Genomic DNA, 25,289 nt, shown 5'->3' with positions numbered 1-25,289 from the left:
ATTATTCCTCCCGTATTAGACTCTAAATCCGTTTCCTAAGCAACTGTCACTTCTCCAATGACTATTTCTCTCGCACAAAACTATATCAAACATTTTCCTCTCGAAGCGAAAACATACAGGACGTACAACACTTGAAAACACAAATACTGCAACTATGTATACTCCTAAATCCCCTTGCTAAATCTAGTCATTTCTCTAATGACTATTTCCTTCATACAAAACCTGTATCAAGCATGTTCCTCTCCGAGCGAAAACACACAGGATGTACGAGTACAACACTTGAAAACACAAATACTGCAGCTTCTCAAACAAGGCAAACCCAAGATTATAAACAAAAAAACGGAACAAGCATGACTTTCACAGCATAATACATATATGCATCGAAAGGTGCCACGATCGTTCTATAGCCATAACTATAAGTAGCATGCTACACGATATAGAACTCGGTCGTTATAAGCCAGAGAAGCAATGCACATTGAACATACTACTTTTGACTACAACAGAGGAATACGAAAAACGAGCATTAGATTAAACAGAGATTGAATGCTATCCAACAACAATTCAATAAATAACAACTCATCCACATAATCCTGGTGGCCAGAAAAGTCAGCCCTTAAACAGAAGCCGAAATGAAAAAAAAAATTAACAAAAAGAACAATTCCAGATTTTAAAAACAAGTATCATCCGTCCTGACTGAAAATTGAATGACTACAAATTATCTGAAAGATCCCTGCAAAAGGCCACATAAATATATACAGGTGAAACAGACCAAATGCAATGGAAGTCCCACTAACGGTTACCAACACAGTAACTCTACCTGAGAGTGACGAACTTGTTGGTACCATGTTTTGCCCAATGAAACCTTAGATCAATTGGGTTAGCAAAATTATAACCTTCAGCTGCAAGCTTCTCCAACACCTTCTTGAAAGCACCCTGACTCATTTTTCTTCCAGCTATTCTTGCCCCGCGTCGCTTAGTACTCATTGGCAGAGGATACATAGATACATTTGTGGTGCAACAAGCAGATTGCCAACCACCACACCCCCACCTATAACACTGTTGTGGAGCTCCAGTGCATGAGCAGATGGGAATTGGAATTCCAGAGATATCCATATTAATCCCGTTAATCACAACATCCAAACTCTTCTTTGCTGGCTTCACACGAGGAACTGAAGGATTGGTACTATCCTTTGCCTTCCTGGGCTTTTTCACTTTTGGGGCTTTTGGTGCACCCCCACCCTGTCTTTTCTTGGATGTGCCAACTTCCTTAGGGACAACTGGCTCTTCGATCCTACCCACCCTCTCATCCCTTGATGGTTCTGGTGGCTGTAAGATCTGCAAGGAATGGGCCCCTGAAGTTTCTGGAAGAACAGCCCCATAGTTAGGATTGGCAGGCATCATATTGAGAAACTTATCTCTCTGGTTTACCCAACTCTCCCTCATATAGTTCATTGGAAGCTGAGCATCTGATACAACACAATCCCGAGGGTGATAGGCTCCGTTGGCGCTAACCATGACTGTAGGGTCACGCCCAGGGACAAATGGTTTAGTGTCGCGCTCTGCCATGCTTGACATGAGCTGCAAGCTAAGATGACCCTTAAAAGATGGCTCATAGTAGCCCCAATTGCGCATGTTCAATGCATCATCATCCATGAGAGCTACAGAATCAGCAGACAAACAAACATCGTTTAGGCCCTCTAATGAAAGTCCTTGAACAACAATAAATATTACCATCGGATTGCCCTCCGAGGCCATAGAAATCGAAAACAAAAGGATAGCAATAAAAACAAAACAGATACAAAGAGAGAAACAAAGCATAGCTCAAGATAATCACAAATGAGGGCCTATGAGGCAAAATTGTAAACCATATCATCCGCAAAATATTGGATCTTCACATTAAATCAAAGATCAAGCAATTGTTTGACAGCTGAGAACAAGAAGGAAATTACAAATTTACAAATCTTATCGATCCTTCCTAATCCCCATACTCTCAGATCTAAAAGATCAAAAATTTAAGATGCAAACATGCAATTGGTAATGAGTATGCACATATTCTCATCCAATGGGTTAGTTCTAAAGATTTGAAACATCCTTCCAATTCCGAATCAATAAACATGCGAATCCCAGGATAAAAAATTCCGTGCATTTCCTACAGTTTCTCAGCAACCAAACAGAACCCAAGTAAACAGACCAACACCCAGATCTGAATTTCCATCCAAAATCAAATACAACAAATTAGGGTCTCGTAATCTGAGAAATTAGGATCTGAGATTTGGGGTATAATAAGGAGAAAAAAATAACAAATTCATAAAAAAGTTTGAAGCTTTTAAATATACAAATATGCATAAGAATGTAAATGGCAGGATAATAGTACAAGGACCCATATATTCAAATTTTAGATAGAGAAAGAGAGACAGTGAGAGAGGAGAGAGAAGAGAGGAGAGAGGAGAGAGAAAACTTACTTAGGTGGGTGTAAACGGCTCTTTAGGGTTTTGCCTTCTGGAGAGAGAGAGAGAGAGAGAGGAGAGAGGAGAGAGGAACCTGAGAGAGAGAGAGAAACTTATGCGATAGAGAGAGAGAGGAAAGAGGAAAGAGGAAAGAGGAGAGGAGAGAGGAGAGAGGGGAGAGAGAGACAGAAAGAAAACCTACAAATGGGGTATCCATCAAGCTTATAGCTGTCACTTTAAAATAAGGAAAACTACAAGCCTCATGAATAAATAAATAAATTAAATTTGATATATCTTATACTTTTTTATTTTCGGTCAAAAATATGATGTATCATTGTATCTTATGTTGAATTGCATAGCCCCAATTCTTATCCTCTCTTTACTTATTTTCGCTTTGTTTTTAAACAAATATTTTATCAAGAAAATTAATGAAAAGATTTTGAAAACTTTAAGTTTTAACGATAATGACAAAAAAAAAAAAAGTAAAATGAATAGTATAAGGATTGTCTTTTTAGTGTAAAAATATAGTTTTTCGTTAAAGTAAACAGTACCAAAAGCTTTTCGTTAAAATTCCATTTTTTATTGAGTTTAGGAGGTGGACTTGTAACTAAACGGGGAAATTAAAGCAATTAATTGTATGAAGGGTTTGAGTTGTGCCCTAAATTTACAGGCCTACTTGATAAGTTAACTAATATGTTGAATCTAGCAATTTTTTTTGAAAGTTTTCAAAGATATATTTTTATAAAAATAAAACTTTTATTTTGGTATATCCACAGCTTTGGAATGTTGACACACATATGGAAAAAGTTTGGTGGAAACTAATTACCTACTATAGTGATAGATTTATTTAAAATAAGAGAAGTCGTGAATTAGAAAAATACTTGGTTTGTCTAATATCGAGCTACCAAGTATAAGATTGTTTGAAAATAAAAGGATAAGATTATTGATTAATGTTAGAGATACTTTTTTTTTTTCGATGTGTTAGCAACTTAGCAATGACATCAGAAAAAAAAGACTGATACCAATTTACAGCATACACATTATTAGTAAGTAAACGAACTCAAATGTGTTAACTAATCAAGTCATTTCTTTTCATATATTGTATGAAAAAAATTAATTAGATTTTGAACCAAATACGTATGTAATATTTTGTACACAACAACACTGCTATAAACAATTTAGATAATATTGGGCCTAAAAAATAGGCAAAAATGAAGCCCAAAACCACACAAGACCAAACTCAAAACATAATTGGGCCTTAGCAGCCCGGAAGAGTGAAGACCATTAAGCTGAAGACGACGAGGGAGGGGCCCAGACTGTAGCGAAAGCTCTTAAAAACATGACAGCAACTCACAAGTCACAACACCTTGATAACATCTTTGTTACTGTAGGACTAACTGGCATGCCTTGTCAAATGTTGCCTACCTAGGCATCTCTCTTGCTATTAATTATTTCAGGTACTAAGAATATAAGTCACGTAATGTATCGTTACTTGCTAAAATAATTGTAGGCAATAATTTAACTGAAATAATATCACTTGATTGAGTTTTAAGTACACCAAAAAATTACTACGTTAACAAATTAATTAATGAATTATAATTGAACAAGAAGGGTAGTTAGGAAAAAACTTTTGCGTTCATCCCGATCCCTAGTTAATATATAACAATCACATGCATAAAGCCCAGGTGTGCATTGAAATTGGCGGAGCATAAAGTCATACACCAATGGTGAAACAATTTGCATTGTCGAAAGCGAGATATTTTTTAGTGTGATCGGTACACGAGGTGGTACATCACGTATCACTAAACAAATGGTGGAATACGTGTCACTAAACACGTGATGTACCACTTGTGTTCCTGTCACAACTAAAAATTTATCGTCGAATAATTTATTGCAAATGTTGCCGCGACAGAATTGGCAACCCTAATTTCGAAAATATATCATGCAGATGAGCTGAATCCGGTGATTAAAGTTCTCGAGTAGTGCTTAGAAGATATATCAATCATGCTTCCCCTAACCATCAGGACGGTTTGCTCATGAACAATCCGAAGGCAAAGGCTGCGTGGTACAAGATTTCGAAGTTTCGGTTAATGCAGGACATTTTCTACTTGTACAAGTACGTCCTCAAGGGCCAAAAGATAAGTAATGCAGGGATCTTTTCGGCGATTCCAATGGCTGCACGGATCATTCTCGATTCCAAGTACCTTGTGAAGGATTACTGCAGCGAGGTGGTGCCCTTGAAAGGCATGGAGGGAAAATCAAACATCTACTGCACAGTAATGCTAAGAAACAATTCCGAAGTAGACGACGATAACCATAAGAATGTTATAAACAACAATGCAATAATATTGCAACCGTACGAGTGTGTGACCTTGAAAAACAGTGCTACAATTGATGATTTGAAGCAAGAAGTGGAGAGGAATTTCAACGAGATCTACTGGGGTGGATTCAGTTGCACACCTGAACGATGCGAAGGGGACAGGTTTGGCATTTGGTATGGTATGCTTTGTGTTCGAATTCCGGACAGTTAACAAGTTCCTCATATATTTCTGTGCAACCGATGTGAACGAGAAATCATACTTTTGCCTTCTCCGTAGTGTCATCTTCTTCGTGGTGATGTAATTTTATTGGGCGGTTTCACCTGTTTAGGTGTGAAGACGGACGAGTTAATGCCGTTCTGAATTCTTATTAATTAGTTAAGCTTTTTGTTTAGTTTTGGGCCTTGGGCCCTAGCCAGACAAGAGAGTTCGGTCTTGATGACAAACGTATGGGCTCTATTCTTACTGAATTATTCTTGAATTAGTAAACTCAAGTGTGATTGTTCGATGCAAACGGTGGATTGCATGGGTGAATAAGATCTTTTGTTCATTTCATTGTGTTACGAGTTTAAACTCTTTTTTTTCTGCTGATGTAGAATAGAGTAGTAAAAAAAGTGTGATTGTTCAACTAATTAAGCCTTAATTATTGAGTTTGGTTTATATATCGAAATCGCTAAGTTAGACTTTAGGGCTAAATTAGGAGCATATTATAAAGCAGAAGCAACGGTTTTAATTAAAAAAATATATATATATTATAAAGTAGAAACTTGTTGAAAATGATCCGCGGACCAAATTTATGCTTGTGGTTGGTAGTTGGCGTGTTGCATACTCGCCTAAAAAGGGAAACATTCCCTTCATTTACAAGGATCATTTTCTTTGAAACGGCAACAACTTTTCATTGACTTATATCACTTAACAAAAATTTAGATAAAAGTATAGGAGAGCTCTACACCACCAATTTTTTTAGCTTTTTTTGTTTTGAAAATGGATTAGCTAATGGTTTTACCACGACAGTTTACATTTTTGGAAAGACTCACATAAGCATTATAATCTCTCTTTAACTATCATCATATAATTCACTAACGTTAACGTTAAGAAGAAGAAAAAAACAGTTACAGAAAATTAGCAGAGGGAGATGGAGGTGTATTATATACTCTCTGTAACCTTGTGCAACAAAACACGCAGGTTAATGCAAGAAATAAAAGATGAAGGTTCTTGGAAGGTGGAGAAAACAAACAAATATGTCATTTCAATTCAATGCGGTTTATGTGGCTTGAATGGGAAGAAATGATGTATATGTAGATGGGCATATCAATGATAGCTTAGCACTGTGCCTGTGGTTTCGAACTTCATACTCATGAATGGTAATGTTCACCATCTTTTTTTATTACCGTTAAATAAGTTTAAATTTTGAGATTGATGTAGTAAATAGACACAAATCTCTAAACTTGAACTCATCCAAGAATAATAAGTAGAGTAGAAAACATTAGCATCATTTGAAGATGATGAGCAAAAATGCACTCTCAAACCTATCCCTTTTGAAATGAATACTATTTTTAATTTGTTGTTTTCTCCGTTTCTGTTTTCAGTGCAGCAGTAAAGAATGGAATCGATGCCAACTTTGGTTCAGTTCTTCGAATACCAACAAAAGTAAACCAGACAAAATCCCTCAGGCCCTCGGCCTCGTGGTATGCCGTGCTGAGTACAATTTAGCATACGATTATTTGCCCCTACCCATCATAAAATTATTGAACAAAACCAACACATCTCCGTACTATTGCTAATATAATCTCAGATATTTGTAATATTTGATCGTACATTGCTTTTCAATTCGGAGTTTTCGAGCACTTCCCAACGAAGAACTAGGAAAATGTTTAGTCGATGTGACGGGATAAAGATTGGACATGACAAAATATGCCGGAGTGTTGTCCAATATAATAATTTAGTCCCAATATTTATACGTTCACCAAATAGTAAATAGAGCAAAAGTCCAATTCAATTGAAATAGTTCAATTCATGGTGACACAATAAACAAGAAAATTTCAAATCTATTACAAGGAGATATGGCAGTGGTACTCGATCTCCATATGTTAATCAAATTAAAATGAATTAAATCTTAAGAATCTAAGATCTAAGTTGAGTTTATGATAATTAATTATTTAGTTAATCGGACTTTAGGGCTAAGTCAACAAAAAGTTTTAAAGCTTTGTTTTGCTGCGTGGGAAACGGATTAGTTTAAGAAAAGTTGATAAGATTTGGAATCACAAACACTTGGGAGGGATGATTGCTTTTTTTTTTGATGCAGCAATGCATGCCAGCATGTGATGAGAATCCTTCTCCCCATACTTTCCAACCCAACAAGTAAATAAAGCATCTTCTCCTTTTGCTAATTATTCGTTCTTAAAACCCCATCCTTCACTGGTGAAAACTTTAATTTGACATGTGTTTTCTGAGCATTTTTCAAAAAGTGAATAATGAATACATGAAAGAAATATTGTTAATCATGCTAATCCATTACAATTTACATATATAATTATTTACATAAGATGGAAAATCCGAAATTAAATAGAACTTAGAGAAATGATTACGGCAGTTGGCAGCCCTCTTGAAAATGACTAATCCCTAATCGTGCCACTACTTTCTACCTTTCCAAAAGCTGCTTCAAGAAACATGTTAATCCGGATTAGCTTGGGCATCATGATTCGTTAAACCAGACCATGTGAACAGTTAATTAGTAACTTCTTATTTCTTTTTCTTTTTTATCCCAGACTTTACCTCTTGTTTGTTTTTTATTTTTTTTCTGTAGTGGGAGAGAGAGAGAGGGTCACGTGAGGGGAGGATGAGAGCTCACGTGGAAGAGGGTAAACTGGGAGGGTATGCATTACCTCATGCAAAATTACAGTGTGACGAGTAATGACTGTTTGTTTTCTTACGGGAAGGATGTTTTTTTGTTTCTGTCTAATTCTGTGATGTGTGTGGGGGCTCTCAGTTTTAAGCTGCACTGAATTGTGTGATTGGGTCACCTTCACCCTCACCCAGCCAGCCAGCCCCAACCTCCTCTCTCTCTCTTTTTTTCTCTATATCTCTTTCCTTCTTGTACAGAAAAAAGAAAGAAAGAAGAGGCGAGCTTTTATAAACAGGACAGACTTGCCACAACCTTACCTGCTCAAGGTGAAGGGTCAATGGAAGAAAAGCTAGCCTAGCTAAAAAGCCTTTAAAAGCTGCTTAAAGCTTTAGGAAAAGTGGATTGCAGAAAGCAAGAGCTTTTCCTCTTCCTCTCTCTTTCTCTCTCATATGTGACCTTGAGAGAGATGAAAGAAAGTAAAGCTGAAACCTACTGAGTCCAGCTTCACCTGCAGACATGTGTGTATGTAGGGATTGATTGATTCTTAGTCATCTTCTTCTCTTACTTAAACTCTTCCATCACATCCTCACAAAAATCCACCCATGTTCCGTAACACCAACAACAACAACACCGCGGCCTCTTCTTCCGCTCCTCCGTCTTCTTCCTCCCATGAAAATGGCGGAGCCACCCACAAACGAAAAAGAAGACCTGCAGGCACACCAGGTAAAAATAAAATCATTCAGTTAATTAATCAAACCCTTTTCTTTAAAATTCTTAATTATTAATGGTTTAATTAATTTTGGTTATATTATAGATCCGGATGCAGAAGTGGTGTCTCTGTCCCCCAAGACCCTACTCGAATCGGACCGGTACGTGTGCGAGATCTGCAACCAGGGATTTCAGAGAGACCAGAATCTGCAGATGCACAGGAGGCGCCACAAGGTGCCGTGGAAGCTGCTGAAGCGAGAGATAGCGGAAGATCAGGTGATCAAGAAGCGGGTGTTCGTGTGCCCGGAGCCCAGCTGCCTCCACCACGACCCCTGCCACGCCCTCGGCGATCTCGTCGGAATCAAAAAACACTTTAGAAGAAAACATAGCAACCACAAGCAGTGGGTCTGCGGCAAGTGCTCCAAAGGCTACGCCGTTCAGTCCGATTACAAAGCACATCTCAAAACCTGCGGCACCAGAGGACATTCCTGTGACTGCGGCCGGGTATTTTCAAGGTAAATTAAATTAAATTAAAATATTAGAAATTTGTTATCTACTGAGAACTAATATCGCCAAATCTTCTATTTTAATTATTTCTGAAAAAAGAAGAAGATATATTTGTTGATAAAAATAACTAGCTACTAGGCCAAAATTATTATCTGAAATCTGAAGACAGGTTTTTTTAAAATCCCAAATCATTTATTGCAAAGGACATAGCTATAAGCTGCTATCGTCTCTCCTCTTTCATAGGTTCATCCAAACCCTAAAAGCACTGCCAAAAAAAGCAGCTGTTACAGATAAGAACAAACTTGAAATCTACAAGCAACCTCTACGTTTTTCTCTCTTCAAACATTGATGAATTTTATTGTTCTCTTCTCTTTGAAATTCAAATGGTTTACGGTATCAGTTTCCTGCAGTGGCAAATGACCTCATCCTATCTTTCATGGCCGCTGAAGCTCCCCAGTTTCCAAAAACTGCAGTTTCCGGTTTATAAGTTTTCAAAAATGTAATTACTTATATATAATTTACCTATTTTTTGACACACTAAACCCGTCGTCATTATATTTTAATTAATTAATTAATTAAATATATAGGGCTACCCCATTTGATTTGTTTTGCTTACCTAGCTATATATATTAACTGATGATATATTCTAATTAATTAATTGTTTATTGGTAACCCTACATATGTCATATACGAACGGCTTATCCGCTTATGGCTAATTTTTGTTGTTGTTGTTAATTGTTAAAGACACCCAGAAAAAACCATGTTTTTAAACATGATAGCAATAAAGTTTTAGTTTGAATCATTCTAAATTCTATGTCGTGATCGATTTCAGAGTGGAAAGTTTCATAGAGCACCAAGACACTTGCACAGTCCGACACGTCGTCCGGCCGGAGTTACAGGCAGCGTTACAGCCGGCGGCCTGCTCGTCGCGAACCGCATCGAGTACCAGCCCCTCCAGTGACACCAATTTCAGCATTAGTAACAATGTGGCAGCTCCAGTAGTATTGGCTGGACTCCCGGTGCGACCAAACCCAACTCACCATCACGATCAGCGTGACGGTATGAATCCTTATATTTCTTGCAACCGCCAGCAGCAGCAGCAGCAACAACAACGAGTGCATAAAAATATGTTGGAACTTCAGCTCCTTCCGTCGTCAAAAGCGCATACTTCTTCCCCGCCAAATTTAGACAAACGTCACGCAACTAATCTGAAGCTCTCGATTGGATCCCCGTCAAGTGATCAGCTTGACAACGAAAAGAATGAATCAGGCAAGTATAATTCATCACATATAATAAGAACAAGCAGCTCTCCAGGTGATGAGAATGAATCGGCTCTTGGAGGAGTTGGGCCCGCATCGGATGTGGCCAGGTTGAAAGAGTTTGCGAGTGAGGAGCTGAAGTTGGCCGTGGCTGAAAAGTCTTACGCCGAAGACGCCCGGCGAGAAGCCAAACGGCAGATAGAGATGGCGGAGATCGAGTTCGCGAACGCCAAGAGGATCAGGCAGCAAGCGCAGGCTGAGGTGGAGAAGGCTCAGTTGCTCAAAGAGCAGGCAACTAAGAGAATCAGCTCCGCCATTTTGCAAATCACTTGTCAAGCTTGCAAGCAACGTTTTCACATTGCCTCTGCTGCTTCTGCCGCCGCAGGAGGAGGAGCGCTGGGAGGAGTGGGACCCTCTGATGAGACATCCCTAGCTATGAGTTACATGTCCTCCGCCACAACCGAAGGAGAAGGAGATCATGATCACACCACATAATAATTATCAGTAATGACGTAATATTTTGTATTTGCTTTGTTTTTCTTGTTTTCGTTCACATGCAACGCTTATTTGAAGGTCTCTCACAGAACTTCACTTTATTTCTAACCATTGTTTGGGATATTGGTTGGAAGTGTTGTCATTGGGTCCTTGTATTTAATATTTCAACAATTATATTATACCTTCATTTGTTACAAAAAGGATTAAAAAAAAAAAAAAGAGAGTAAAAATATGACTTTGTGGATTTGCTTTACTTTCAAATAAATGGTGATAAATACATACGTACATGTATACTTTAGTTTCAAGAAGAAAAAAGACTTTACATACTCAATTCATTCAACATTACGAAACAGATCGAACTCAAATGTAATATGTCAAGATGTAGCACACTTATTTATTCTACTTGTTTAAGCATAAGTCCATTGTAATTTGTTGAAATATAGTGCTTGCACTACTCTGGTTGGTATTTGTTGTTACCTTGCGATACTTAGAAGCTCACCCGTAACTAATCTGAATCTAACGAGTTTACAAGTTTAGCTAGGTCTTCTTAGAAGCTCACCCTTAACTTGTTATTATTGGACTAAGCATGCATGATTAGCTAAAAAGAGGTGTGTGAAAAATCATTTCTTGGTGAACTATATTTCTTATCAATAAGATTATTTAGATCATACGCTTTTGTACAAGTGATTTATTCTATTTTCCCTATTATTGAGAGAATGTGGCAGCAAATATGTAAACAAAATCATCTTTTGATGGTAGTTTTAAATTAGGCTAATTGGTCAAAGTAATATGACCCTCCTTTGCACCCAAATTAATTCAAATCTTTTATCTATTACTCACAAGTTAAGGATAATACTGCTTATTCTTAGTAGATTAGCGCATGTAGAATACACTATCACTTAAAAGAGAGAGGAACGAATCCATGCACAGAACCCAAAGCGAACTATTCTTCCGCCTTTTACTTAAAAAAAAGAGAGAGGAATTATGTTTTGGGACCATTTTGGTAAATGAAAGGAAAGCACCTTTCAGAGAAGCTGACCTACGTACATACACTTGAAACCAAATTGAATTTAATGAGAGAAAAAAGTAGAGAGGAGAGAAAGATGGGTGGTCGTTTTCACTGCATTTGTAATCCTTTTAAATGCTACAAGAAAATTATAAGACCACCATGTTTTTCAGTGCCACTGCTGGAATGGTTAGGCTCAGTTACTCGTCCCTGTCAACTTAAACAATACAGAACACACACGACCTCACTCGCTCGCTCGGTCACTCAATCACTTGGACTCCCACATACATACTACTTTATCAGGGATTCAAACAAGGAGGGGTCGTCCTGCAGCAGATCACTCAGTGCCTTTTCATTAATTTCTGAAACAAATAAAACACGATTTAATGCTGAAGAAAATTTCAAAAGAGGTTCCCATTTCATCACCATTTCTAACTTTCTTAGCTTTTGAGCTTTTCTTTGTCTTTGTCGTTGTCTTTCTTTCGTTCTTTTTTCTTTCTTTCTCTCTCTATCTTTGTAGAGGGAGAGAGAGAGAGTGAGGACCACGTTCACCTCTTTCCCACCTTTTAATGGTTGGCTTTCCTTTTTGTCTAGTGGATTGGCTACGTAGCATGGCAGATTGACAAAGTTGAGGTTATATCATAAAATTAATTTGTAATGTAATGATTTTATCCTTACATTCTCACGCATTTTTTTATGTGTGATGAATTTTTAAGTATATCATGTTGACAACACATGATGTGAAGCACATACGTATAGCTATTGCTTTGCACGTATGCTAACTCAATCTCTTATAAACTCTTGTATAATTTAATTCCGGAAAAATTAGTATTCGGTCCCTAGTTCTTACTGTTCATTGATTAAGACCTTATTAGTTCTCAAATTTTGATTCAAGTCTCTATCATTAATGTGATAATGAATTTACATGTTTATTATATAATTTTTAATATAAAAATTAGTAATTAATTTAGGGTTTAATACTCACACCTCTATTAAACTTCTAATTAATTTTCAATTCAAACATTTCTAAAATAATAAAAAATTAAATTAAATTAAGTTTGTACCTATTAGTTTTTTTTATATATATAAAAAGATTCTCAATTTTTTAATCTTAAATGTACCCATTCATATAATTTTTCAATTTTTTAAATCTTAAATGTACCCATTCTCAAATATATCAATTTGTTATATGTAAAATGTACCCTTTTTTTAATATAAAATCCATTCAAATTTTTTAATCCATGTTTAAACTTATATGGGTACATTCTTTTTCGTTGATTTGAGAATGTATCCATGTTTTGGTACAATACCTTTTTTTGTTAATTTTGGTTAATGTACCCATACATATATGTACACACACACAATATAATAGAGAGTATAATTTATATTTTATTATTTTTAATCCCATAAATTATGGGTTTTATTTAAAATCTCATTAATATAAACAATTACAAATTTCAATTTTTAATTTTTAATTTAAAAATATAGTAACTTACATTATTATATTAATGTCAGGGACCTCAATCAAAAACTAAAAACTAACAAGGTTTCAATTAAAGAATATTGATAGTTAGGGACCGCATCCAAAGTGTCCCTTTAATTCCTAATCGATAAAGAACTTTACCCTCGTATTCTCACGTACATTCCTCAGTAGGGTTTCTTTTTAAAATACCCCTTGCGTGTTACGAACACTCTTTTTACTTTAAACTTACTTTTTTCCTTTCCCGGTTCATCCTTTTTCGTGTTGCACAGAGTGAAAACGTGGATATCTATATTCAGTCGAGATATTGGAACCCCAGTACCAACAGTTTCTTCTCTCTACTTATAAATATTCAGTGTCGACATATATTTAGTTATTAAAGGTGATTTACAGACTTCATTTTAAGTTGTTTAATTAAATATAAAAGTAATGCTAGATAAATTAAATATGTAGACTAAATTTTATAAACTAAATGACATAGAAGTTTATGATTGGAAAATTACTTAAGTGTTAATTAACGTGTTTATTTCTTATTGGTAATACATCATTTAGTTTCTAAATTTAGTTTACAAATTTAGTTTACCTATCATTACTCTAAATATAATGACAAAAAAAATATAAATGGAGACAAAAGCTTTTTCCAACATCAACCGCAAGGAACTTTCCATTTCACCTCACAGCAAGTCAGACATTAAAAAAGGAAAAGAAGAAAAGGGCATTGCCATAGGAAAAGAAGAGGTAGCGGGGGAGATAAAGTGAAGTCACTGTTCGTTTGCCCACCCAAAACATATAATGTAATGTAGAACGAATAAGTCATATATGTATATTCTCTAGCATATATTTGCATAGACGAAGCTTACACACTGTGTGTGTAAATATATATATATTTTTTTAAATATAGAGGAAAGAGAGAGAAGTTGGAGAGAAACGTGAGAGAGGGAAAAAGAGAACGTTGGAGTGGGAGGGTTTTTTTGTTTTAATTCTTGGGCAAAAGACTGTTTACTACCCTCAAGTTTCATGGTTTTCAACATTTGGTACATCAATTTGTTTTTGTCTCAGAGTCATACCTAAAGTGTAAATTTTGGGACAGTCTCATACATCCATTAGTCAAACTGTTAGTTCTCCAGTTAAGCGATGACGTGGCGCCTATGTGGACAATGACTGGGCGCCACGTGTCATTAAAAATATTTAAAAAATTAATTAAATAATTAAAATTAAAAAAAAAATTAACAATCCATTTTCCCCCTCTCCGCCGTGCCCCCAACCCAAAGGAAGAAGAAGGAGAAAAAAAAAAAAAAAAAAAAAAGCCGTTTGCAACCCAGAAAAAGAAGAAGGAGGAAGAGAGGAAGAAGAGAGTTTCAGGAGAGAAAGGGGAGAGTTTCAGGAGAGAAAGGGGAGAGTTTCGGCCAAGGGGAGGAGGAGAGAGAAATGAGGTGGCGAATGAGGGAGGAGGAAAGGAGAGAAAGGAGGGAGGGGAGAAGGAGGGGAACGGCCGGGTCTCTCCTTGACCCGCGACCCGACCTGCATCATTCTTTGTTTTCCGACAAATTTTCACCCATTTTTCCGGCAAATTGCACTACCTAACCATCTAGAATCAACTTCATGACCTTCCCTCTACCTATTACATCCCAAATTTGGAGAGATTTGGTGGTGAAAATGGAAGAAACCGTGAGGGGTGCGGTGAAGGTGGTGTGACGGCGATCCGCCATTTTTGAAGTAAATTTCGTCAACCACCACCACCATTAGACTCCGCCCAAACAGTTGTTGAGGCGTTGGAACAAGTGGGTCGTGGGGGGGGGGACGAATTCATCTTTGCCGATTCAGGTTTTTTTTTTTCTTCTTCTTCTTCCCCTTCTTCTTCTTCTTCCTCCTCCTTCTTCCTCATTCTTCTTCTTCCTTTTCTTCTTCTTCTTCTGGGTTGGCATACGGTTTTTCTTTTTTCTTTTTTTTTTTCTTCTCCTCCTTTTTCTTCTGGTGTTGCAGATTCTGTTTTTTTTTTTTTTTTTTTTCTTCTTTTTCTCCTTCTTCTTCTTCTTCTTCTTCCTCTTTTGGGTTGGCAGACAATTTTTTTTTCATTTTTTTTTTCTCCTTCTTCTTCCTCTGGGTTGGGGACGCAGGGGGAGAAGGGGAAAATGGCTGGTTTGTTTGTTTGTTTTTTTTTAATTTTTAAAATTTAAAATTTAAAAATTTAATTAATTTTTTAAATATTTTTAATGACACGTGGCACCCAGTCATTGTTCACGTGTGCGCCACGTCATCACTTAACGAGAGACTTAATAGTTTGACTAACGGATGTATGAAACTGTCCCAAAATTTACAATTTAGGTATGACTCTGAGACGAAAAAAAATTGATGTACTAAATGTTGAAAACCACGGAATATAAGGGTAGTAAACAGTCTTTTGCCCTTAATTCTTTTAACTTAGAGGCGTGTTTTGATGTCATGTGGGTGAGAAAAGAAAAACAAAACATCAATTTTTTTATGAAATTACTTTAATGCCCATGATTTTATTTTTGATATTTTCTTTCGATTATGTATGGAAATGTGTAATAGTCTTTTCATTGACTTTTGGTTGATAAAAGTGTTATGTTAAAAGGTAGTATTTTTTCAATTATGCATTGAATGGTATAATAACATTTTCCTTAACTTTTGATTGACAATGAGTATTTTAGTAATAGGTAGTATAGATATAGAAAATAATCTCCAACATGGAATGCGATATCGACCTGGGTAATTAGATGAAAAAGCAATACGCCTGCTTTATAAAGTTTCGTGTCAATAATGATCAATTCATTCATTAAATAGTACGGAAAATGAATGACTGAGATTAAAAGTAACAGATCTAAATTATTATAAACATCAAATCTAATGGCTTAAGCATCCGCGGTACTGAGTTGTAGTATTGAATCCAGGCACCTACAATTTTTGTTGTTTTATTTTTTTATTTTACAAACCTAAGTTGCAAGTGGGCCGGATTCCACATCAATTTAGACCCAACCCAAGTTTCTAAAATGTCAAATGGAGCCTAACCAAAGCCCATGTTTTGGAATGAGCGACTTGCCCCAAACACAATATTTGAGTTTGGTAAAAAGCTGACCGAATCTCTGGGTCAAAAACTCATATCCAACGTTTGCCTACCAAACAAGCAAGTCCGATTGTCCGACAGTGTCCAAGGTTTGCCAAATGCCACCCACAACTCAAGCTGTTTACGACCTTTTATCGATTTTGATCAACAAATTCTTACAAACGTTATAATATTCTTACAACGATTAACGATGATGATATTGATCGATAAACATACAGGAAACATGGGCTTGTTTCAAAATTTCAAGCGCTGTTACTACTTCCACATGCTGATCCAGATATCAGCTCTCTCAGCATGGCCACCACCTGCAACATGTTAGGCCTCTTTGATGGGAAGTCGTCAACACATTGAAGTGTCACCTCTAAATACCTCACCATCTCTTTCACTTCTTCTGCTTCTGCTTCATCAGTTCCTTTAGTTACCGAAAGTAACTCTTGGTCTATCACTTCCATCTGTTTCCCTTCTCTCACCTTCATCTTCGCCCATCCGACCAAGTTAGTGTCCCCGAAATCATCCTTGTCTGTTGGGCGTTTTCCGGTCACAAGCTCCAAGAGAACAACCCCAAATGAGTAGACGTCACCCTTGGCAGTGCAGCGGAAACTCTGGTAGTATTCTGGTGGAACATAACCAGGAGTGCCTGCAAGAGTGCTTACACTCAAGTGTGTGTCAAGAGCGCTTATGAGCCTTGCCATTCCGAAATCAGAAACTCTTGCTTCCAATTCACTGTCCAACAATACATTGCTTGACTTCATGTCTCTGTGTATGATGTGAGGGATGCAATTGTGGTGGAGGAAACACAGTCCTTTCGCTGCACCTCTTGCAATCTTTTTTCTTTCCTCCCATGTTAGCATCCGCCTGTCACGCGTCTTTGTTCTTCCATGGAGCATTTCTTCGAGGCTTCCGTACTCCATGAATTCATATACTAGCAGCCTCTCTTCACCAATTTTACAATAACCCAATAAAGGCACGAGATTCCTATGCTTGATCTTCCCCAGAGTTTCCATCTCGGCCATGAATTCACGGTCACCTTGGCAGCTCAGCCGTATAAGTTTCTTGATTGCAACACTTGATCCATCTTTCAGCGTTGCCTTGAACACTTCCCCAAAACCTCCACACCCTATAAGACTATCTGCCGAGAAGCCATTGGTTGCCTCAATGAGTTGGGAGAACTTGAGCTTCCTCAACTGTCTTTGGAAAGTGGCAACATTAATGCTCAAGGGTTCTTTCTCTTTGTCAATCTTCCATGCCGCATGGGATGCTTGCAAGCGATTAAGCATCTTCACCTCCTTCGCTTCCTTTCGCCTTGTCCGCATTGCAACTGCCCACACAACCAGAACACAGACAGAAGCAAGAGAAATCAGAACCCCCACAACAATGCTGTTAGCCCATGAAGCAACTGATGGCCTTCGGCTTCGTTTGCCTTCATCCTGATCGCTTGGAGTGGTGTCTGGTTGGTCATTGCTGCTCTGGCAATCAGGCAATGGGACTCCACAGAGTCCAGGGTTGTTAGCATACTGGGTAGCAGGAAGCGTACTCAGCTGACCCCTCGAGGGAATTTCGCCAGTTAATTCATTGTTGGACAAATCAATTTGCACCAAGAAAGATAGGTTCTCCAATGAATCAGGGATGTGACCCTGCAGTCTGTTGTGTGATGCATCAAACACCCCTAAATCTTTGAGCTGGCCAAGTGATGCAGGAATCTCACCTGATAACTGGTTGTGGGATAACTCAAGAACTTGCAATGCAATCATGTCCCCCATTTCTTCCGGGATTTTCCCGCGAAGCTGATTGTAAGATAGATCAAGATACTCCAGTGTTTGGTATTTTGTAAAGAGACTCAGGACAGGGCCAGAGTACAATCTGGCGAAATCACAAGTCCTCAATGTTGGGTCCTGTTGAAGCCTTTCAGGTCGGATTCCCGCAAACTCTAATAAGCCTCCCACTCCTTTACAAGAGTTCCCCACATTCCGTACAAACACCAAAGTATTGCCGGAGAGAATTCCACTCAGTGCTTTGGCCCCGATCTGCCTCCCAAGTCGAGGTGGGATCTCTCCGGTGAGTTTGTTGCTGTTCAAATCCAACCAAACCAAACTGCTGCAATTTCCAAGCTCTCCTGGTATCTTGCCACTCAAGCTATTGTTCCCAAGTTGTAGAACCGCCAGTCGTGTCAAAAGGCCAAATTCCCTTGGGACTTCACCACTGAGTTTATTGCTTGTGAGTGATATCCATTCAAGATTGCTGCAGCTGAACAATTCAACTGGGATTTCACCACTCAGATTGTTATTGTTGAGAATAATATCCTTGAGATTCTTGCACTTTCCCAAGTCTGGTGGGATTTTCCCCTCTAAGCCATTATACCATGCTATTAGCTGCTGCAAATTCTCCAGCTTCCCAAGCTCAGCTGGAATTGAGCCGTTGAGATAGTTCAAACTAAAATCGATCGTCTTCAGCTGAGAACATTGTGATAGTTGAGCAGGAATTTCGCCTACAATGAGGTTGTCCGGCATTCTCAGCTCCTCAAGTGAGGAGGCCCCGGGACATATATCTGGTGGGATGACGCCAGATATTTTATTAGAGCTCAAGTCTATAACCTGTAGGCTCCTGCAAGCTGATATGGAGCCCGGAAGTGATCCAGTGATGATGTTATTCCTCAGCACCAAGCTCTGTAAGGAGGTGAGGTTCTGAAAGATAGAATCTGGCAGGGGGCCTGTTAAGTTGTTGTTGGAGAGATCGAGAGCCTCCAGCAAAGAACACGAGGAGAAAGAGGCTGGAATTGGGCCAGTAATGTTGTTAAACGAAAGCTTGAGTTCGGCAAGCGAACCGCATGCATTTCCTAATTCAGGAGGTATCCAACCGGTTATCTGATTGTGAGAAAGATCCAATCTCTGTAGACTGCGGAGTTGCCCGAACGATCTTGGGATTTGGCCTGTCACGTTGTTGGTCGATAAACTCATAGTTTTGAGACTGGTGCAGTTTGCCAAGGACATAGGAATGGAACCCGTTATACGGTTTCCTGACAAATCAAGCTGCAACAAAGAAGGGCAAGAATATTTCTCAATTATCAGACCAGAAATTGACCCGGTTAGATTGTTGTAAGAGATGTCGAGAGTTTGAAGTTTGTCGGAATGCAACAAGAGATCTTTGGGTGGAGGGCCGGTTAAGTTGTTAAAAGCAAGATTCACAGAGACAAGATTTGGACATTTTGAGGAAACACCCTCAGGAAGAACACCGAAAAGTGCGTTGAACGATAAATCGAGTTGTTTCAAAGCATATGGGAGTTGAAGCAAAGAGGTAGCGTTTACACTGAATTTATTGGAAGGCAGATTTAAGACAGAAAGCATGTCTAGAGAGGCCAAGGGTTCAAAAGAGATTGTACCAACAAGAGAACAACTGGTAAGATCGAGCTGAGTTGCCCGGTTCATGGAGCATGTAACTCCATACCAGCTGCATGGACTGGTGCCGAGCTTCCAACCGGACAACACACCATTCGGGTCCTTGTCAATCATCTTTTTGAAGTTGAGAAGAGAAACTGCGTCGGTTTTGATCGATGGAGTGACTTGTTGGTCAGCTGTGGAAACAGGAACAAGGTGAAGTCCTACCAATACAAGTACTGCAGAAAGATGAAGAAAAAACTGAGCTGGATTGAAGTTCTCCATTGATGAAACAAGTTTCATTTCTCCGGAAGATAATTGAGAGAGAGAGAGAGAGAGGAGTGCGAAAGATGTGTAGAGTGAGAGGGGTGTGAGTGAGTGAGTATGATGGGAAAATGTTGGTGGGAAAGGAAAGGAGGGAGCTTTAGGAAAAGGAATTGCTTTATTCTGTGTTTAATAAAATGGAAAGAACGGAAAGTGGAAAGGAATAAGAAAAGAAGGGAGTTGGATTGAGGTTTGTGGTGGGTTTATACTTATACGGTTCTTGGGTAGCATCAACTGTAGCGAGAGAGAGAGAGAGAGATTGAGGAGAATGCATCAACTGTAGAGAGAGAGATTGAGGAGAATGTAGTGAGAGATTGATTTGACTTTTGGTCAGAGACTCAGAAGGGGTAGGATCCACATTCTACAGACAAGTTCTATCTAAGATCGGCGATATATATTAAAAAAATAGTATATATATATATAGAAAATAAATAATATTGGTCTGTGTATATGAATCAAGAGCCACTTTCTGTCAGTGAGCGTGAGAATGTTCCCTAGTAGGAATGTGAAATGAGCTACATATGTAAATTGTAATACACACACACACACACTGTCCCTATGGGGATTCCACAATCATGCTGATGCTGTTGCATGTATTTCATCCACTTGATGGCCAGTGTAGTGTGGTTTTATAGTATTTCCAAAGGGAGATGAGATTGTTAAGAGAGATATCGATACATGGTTGTATATACTCTAGAGTAGTGTGGGACCAAAGGCTGAAATGTGAAGGAGAAGGAATGATTTAGATAAAAATGTAGAGAGGAGGGAAGGGAGTGAGGAGAAACAGAGAGAGGCCCACGCACAGATACAGGAGGCAACATCATCACTGCCGTCTGTGGGTTAATGGCATTGGGCATGGGAGGTTATGATGCCTCCAATTTTTGCTTTTCCTTTATCGTATTCGAAATACTATTCATCCTCTCCAACCCGGATTGGATTGGCTTAAAGTTCTTAAACCATTTAATCTCAGAATTTAAAGTAATGACCTTTATGGCTGGTTTTTCGGACCATTTTTGTGCTTTGTTTAACTTTGACAGTTGATGGAATGATTCCTCTTCTCTTGGGTTCTGATGGGTTCTGATATGTAAAGTCAGCCACTATCCTACTGCTTGCCTATATTATGATGATCTTTCAAGCCATCCATCATATTGGCCTCAAACAAACTAAATAATTGACAACATTGTCTATCGTTATAAGGAAACTAATGAAAATGGTTTAATAATTTTGAGTTTTAACGATAAGGATAAATAAAGGGTAAAATGAATAGTATCAATATTGACTTTTTAGTGTAAAAATATAGTTTTTCATTAAAGTGAACAGTACCGAGAACTTTTCGTTAAAGTTCACATCGTTATATCACAAATGTTCGCTAGATCAGTTGATCAGGACAATGTATATTCTTTTGCACTTAAGTTCGAATTTCTTTATTTGTTGATTAAAGTAATTTGAAATATCATCTTGTTTAAAATAAAATAAAAAAGTAAAGATTATTAGTTGTTAGTGCGTGTCTCGCGACTAACCAAGAGTAATCGATGAGTGGTAAATTTAACAAGTGAAGGTCAATTTTGCATGATGATCTTTAGTATGAACGGCAAAATGAAACAGGAAAAAAAAATGTGAAATTATATTTTAACTGGTTGGATAGTATTGCTAAGCACTTCACATCAATCATTTGATTAATGATGGTATCTCAACATTATTGTGGTGAGGTAGGAGACCGCAACCGATGATCCCTCGATGCCCATACTTTATAAAAGAAGAGCAACGCTGAGATCATGACATCTGCACAACTAAATAATTGTCAGCTGCTGAAGCAATTGAATTTTATGATCATTTAGGTAACTAATGGAAGCATAATTCTAAAAGAAAAATGAAGTTTTAACAAAACATTCATGGTATTGTTCACTTTTAACGAAAAATCATATTTATACATTTTCTTAGTATTATTCACTATACTTTTAAAAATGGTTTTTCAATAAAAATGAAATTTTTTTAAACTTTTCATTAGTTTTCCTAAAAAAAAAAATAAAAAAAAAAGTAAAGAAATGCCTTTGCCTCACTCAGAAAATGGTCTTATCCTAGCGTGGGATAGATGAGCACATAAAATCAAGCAGATTGGTGCCTCCTAACATTTTTCTACCCAATTCCTTAAAGGCATAGAGCCAATGAGAGAACCGGGAAGCATCGAAATCCACTCACTTCAAAATATACGAAATCCACTCACTTCAAAATATACAGAAACAACTAATGATATTGGAGGATTGCATTTTGACCATAATAAAGGTCTTAGAATCTGTAATTATTGAATTTATAATTAGTGCCCCAATTTGCCCTTTTTATATAAAACTTTTGTTCGTTTTCAACATTAATCGATTTTGCTCCTTTCCCGCTCGGTATAAATAAGGAAATGATTTTCACTCATTATTTTTCTTCTTCTAAACACCACTGTATTATTTATTATTATAATTTATTTGATCTGATCGTAAAAAATAAATAGAAATCGATGTGTGATGAGAGAAAAAATAATGCGAAAAATCACTTCCGTTGTTGTTCTCAGTGTGCTCTGAGCAACGAGGGCAATTAGGCAAGTGGAAAGGCCGTCATAAACTGTAGAACAACTTCTGGATCAGAGCCTGAAGAGAAAAAATCTTCACAGCTTGGTCAACTTTGAGGAGGAAAACCCTTCCCTTTAAACCTTTTTACAGTTGTAGTGGATAGAGCCTGACCACTTTTGAGACAAAAACGAATCTATATTCTGTTTAACAGTAACTTGTTATATGTTCAAATCATTAATTTTTGTCAGCTCGATGCCTTATTGTAATTCTTAGTTCCTTTTATTGTGATTAACTCATTTTCAATATACAATTAATCGTATACTTCTATCAACTATAAAATAAAACAAAACCAAAATGTACACTCGATAAATCATACTAGTTTAAGCCTCTCAAGTTTAGGCAATATTTGACGGTCCATGAAATGATAAATTCCCCATCCCATCAAAAGCCATGAAACTTAAAAACACCTTTTACCCCAACAAAGACTTGCACGCCAAAGGAATCGTCTTCATCATTTGCATAGGATTTCCTCTCCTTTTTTTTTCAATTTTTTTTTTCTAATCCTAATATTTTCTTGGCAAATATTCACATAAAGAAAGAGGAAATTGAAATTGAAATTGAAATTGGAGCGACAAAATTGAAGGGATGTGGTAGTTCTTGGGGTCACCACCAATCATTTGGATGATGTAAAAATACAATTAGTCGGAAGTGATATCTGAGTCAGGGACCCTTTGGTGTGCCATCAACAGATTGGTCTTACCCTTATTTCTACATTTGTACAAACCCTTTCGCATCAAAAGTCACACCCCAATACTACTTCGCTCATATTTTCAGTATAGTTCTTGATTTTCACACCTTCATTTTCATTTTAAAACGCTATTCGATAAATGAAACAGTTTAATTTTTAGGACATTTTTTGAAGATTAATTTGCAAAAAAAAAAAAAAATCTAAAATATATGTAGTTTTATCATTCCACCAAACAATTTCGGTTTTATGGCAAAAGTCTATTGTTTAATGAGAAACATAGTTCGTTTATTTATTGGATAAGTGTTAGAAGACTAATGCTACCAGTTTAGTTAACTTTTGTAGAAATAATCTTAAAGAATGAGAAGAAGAGCAAAAAATAGTCGAAAATAAAAAAGTTGCTAGCATTCCTTTATCGAAAATCCATTCCCTTTCAAAATTCACCTAAATACAATCCTTGTAAATTTATAACTTGTGATTATTTTAATAGGGAGTTCTAGGTAATTAAAAATGAGGTTTTTGGTTGAAAACAGATGAAATATGTAACTAGTGGGATTTGATCAGCATGAAGATCTTGGTAGGGCATTTTGTAATCATATGTTATGGACAAGCTTACCTGTTGAAATCCTAAATAATAAGTCCATTCAAAACGGACAAATCATATCGATAGATTCCAAAGCATGTCGATAAATAATTAAAGGTGTATTTGTGGTTTAATTCGAACTATATTAGAGTTTAAACTGTATGCCTGCAGCCTCACGAATGCTACAGGAGAGAAATCATTGTGCACGAGATAATTAACAGTAATTCTCTCTGAGATTATAACAGTATCAGGGGTAAATTAATCCAGTAGGAAATAATGGTAATGGATCTTCACATTGGGCTTAAATTTGGTGTGCTACAAACTGCGATCGGACTTGATTTTATGGAAGCAAACCCAATATTACGGACTAAAAAAAAAAAAACTAATAATTTGAAAAACCAATAGTTAGAAATTATATTTGATTATTTTTTTTAACAAACAATATTATCTATACTAAAAAAAGACTCCTCACTTACTAGTGAAGAAGAATATCATTAGACCGTAGTACTAAGTGACTTGATTGTTTTTAATTGGATAGCTATTTTCTCACAACGTTGTGAATAATAATAATTTTTTTTTATACAAACGATGTTCTAAACTAATTTATTTAACCTATGTGGTGGAGAATTTGAAGTTAGGTATCATATGGGAAGCAATAGGGGTGCAACTTGGGCAGTTAGAAAGTCATCATTAATCGTTTTTGTATTTTTAACCATTAAATTTTATTTTTTATATTTTTGTGCAAACATCTAACGGTTAGAAAGCCCTAATTAAGTATTTGATACTCTGGAGCACAACAGAAAATTCCTTTGTTTAATTCTATTTATGGGGTTTTGGAGATAAAAAAAAGAGAGAGATAGTGGCCAGTGCCATGCAGAATGCAGATATATAATGTGATTGGTAAAAACCAAACGAAAAGGACATCACATCACGCACCTATGTATGGTTACAAGTTAAAAGCATAGATTCACATGCATACGTATGGTGCCCATTTCAATAGTTTGTATCCATTTATGCATGCAGGAATCTAGGGTTGGAGTACCTTGATCTGTATCTGATTCATTTTCCGGTAAGTTTGAAGCCGGGAAGTGAATATCCCTTTAACCAAGAGGAAGAGGACCTTCTACCCATGGATTTTAAGTCAATATGGGAAGTCATGGAGGAATGTCAGAAGCTTGGCCTCACAAAGTTCATAGGAGTCAGCAACTTCTCAAGCAAGAAGCTCGAAATCTTGCTTTCCACAGCTGAAATTCCCCCTGTGGTTAACCAAGTAATTACCAAAAACTCCTATGTATGATTGTTGAGGCAAGATTAGTAACGATTAAATCAATGATTAATCAGGTTAATTTCAATTAATAATTAGGTGGAAATGAACCCGGTGTGGCGGCAGAAGAAGCTAACGGAGTTTTGCGAGAGCAAGGGTATAGTTATCACAGCTACTCTCCATTGGGGGGAACTGGAGCACCTTGGGGGACAATGAGAACCAAAGGAAAAACCCTAGCCCTGGTACGTACCTTAAAAAGCCTAGCTACAAACGTACTTAGCTATTTGATCTAACCGC

At 37.2% G+C, this 25,289-nt stretch overlaps 3 protein-coding genes across 3 annotated transcripts; 1 reads left to right on the top strand and 2 right to left on the bottom strand.

Moving 5' to 3' along the window:
* Window positions 1-508: 508 nt before the first annotated feature.
* LOC126596205 (protein BASIC PENTACYSTEINE2-like) lies at window positions 509-2,622 on the bottom strand. Its single transcript, XM_050262718.1, has 3 exons — window positions 2,608-2,622; window positions 2,463-2,519; window positions 509-1,658 (listed from the first exon to the last, which is right to left on the bottom strand). Exon 3 carries the CDS (start codon window positions 1,651-1,653, stop codon window positions 814-816), a length of 840 nt encoding a protein of 279 aa, XP_050118675.1. The 5' UTR covers window positions 1,654-1,658; window positions 2,463-2,519; window positions 2,608-2,622; the 3' UTR covers window positions 509-813.
* A 5,154-nt stretch (window positions 2,623-7,776) lies between these two features.
* On the top strand, window positions 7,777-10,779 carry LOC126596204 (zinc finger protein SHOOT GRAVITROPISM 5). The gene is made up of 3 exons (XM_050262717.1): window positions 7,777-8,333; window positions 8,425-8,833; window positions 9,658-10,779. Exons 1-3 carry the CDS (start codon window positions 8,213-8,215, stop codon window positions 10,577-10,579), a joined length of 1,452 nt encoding a protein of 483 aa, XP_050118674.1. The 5' UTR covers window positions 7,777-8,212; the 3' UTR covers window positions 10,580-10,779.
* A 5,489-nt stretch (window positions 10,780-16,268) lies between these two features.
* On the bottom strand, window positions 16,269-19,847 carry LOC126596203 (serine/threonine-protein kinase BRI1-like 2). The gene has a single exon (XM_050262716.1). It carries the CDS (start codon window positions 19,822-19,824, stop codon window positions 16,393-16,395), a length of 3,432 nt encoding a protein of 1,143 aa, XP_050118673.1. The 5' UTR covers window positions 19,825-19,847; the 3' UTR covers window positions 16,269-16,392.
* Window positions 19,848-25,289: the final 5,442 nt, after the last annotated feature.

The sequence above is a fragment of the Malus sylvestris genome, chromosome 13 (assembly GCF_916048215.2).
Source record: "Malus sylvestris chromosome 13, drMalSylv7.2, whole genome shotgun sequence".
Taxonomy (NCBI): Eukaryota; Viridiplantae; Streptophyta; class Magnoliopsida; order Rosales; family Rosaceae; genus Malus; species Malus sylvestris.
The sequence above is the reverse complement of the archived record's forward strand: the minus strand, read 5'-3'. Positions and strand labels throughout refer to the sequence as shown.

Coding starts and splice junctions, on each gene's coding strand:
- LOC126596205 (XM_050262718.1), bottom strand. CDS start 1,653: ATGGATGATGATGCATTGAACATGCGCAATTGGGGCTACTATGAGCCA.
- LOC126596204 (XM_050262717.1), top strand. CDS start 8,213: ATGTTCCGTAACACCAACAACAACAACACCGCGGCCTCTTCTTCCGCT. Junction 8,334..8,424: donor AAGACCTGCAGGCACACCAG/GTAAAAATAAAA, acceptor GTTATATTATAG/ATCCGGATGCAGAAGTGGTG. Junction 8,834..9,657: donor TGCGGCCGGGTATTTTCAAG/GTAAATTAAATT, acceptor GATCGATTTCAG/AGTGGAAAGTTTCATAGAGC.
- LOC126596203 (XM_050262716.1), bottom strand. CDS start 19,824: ATGAAACTTGTTTCATCAATGGAGAACTTCAATCCAGCTCAGTTTTTT.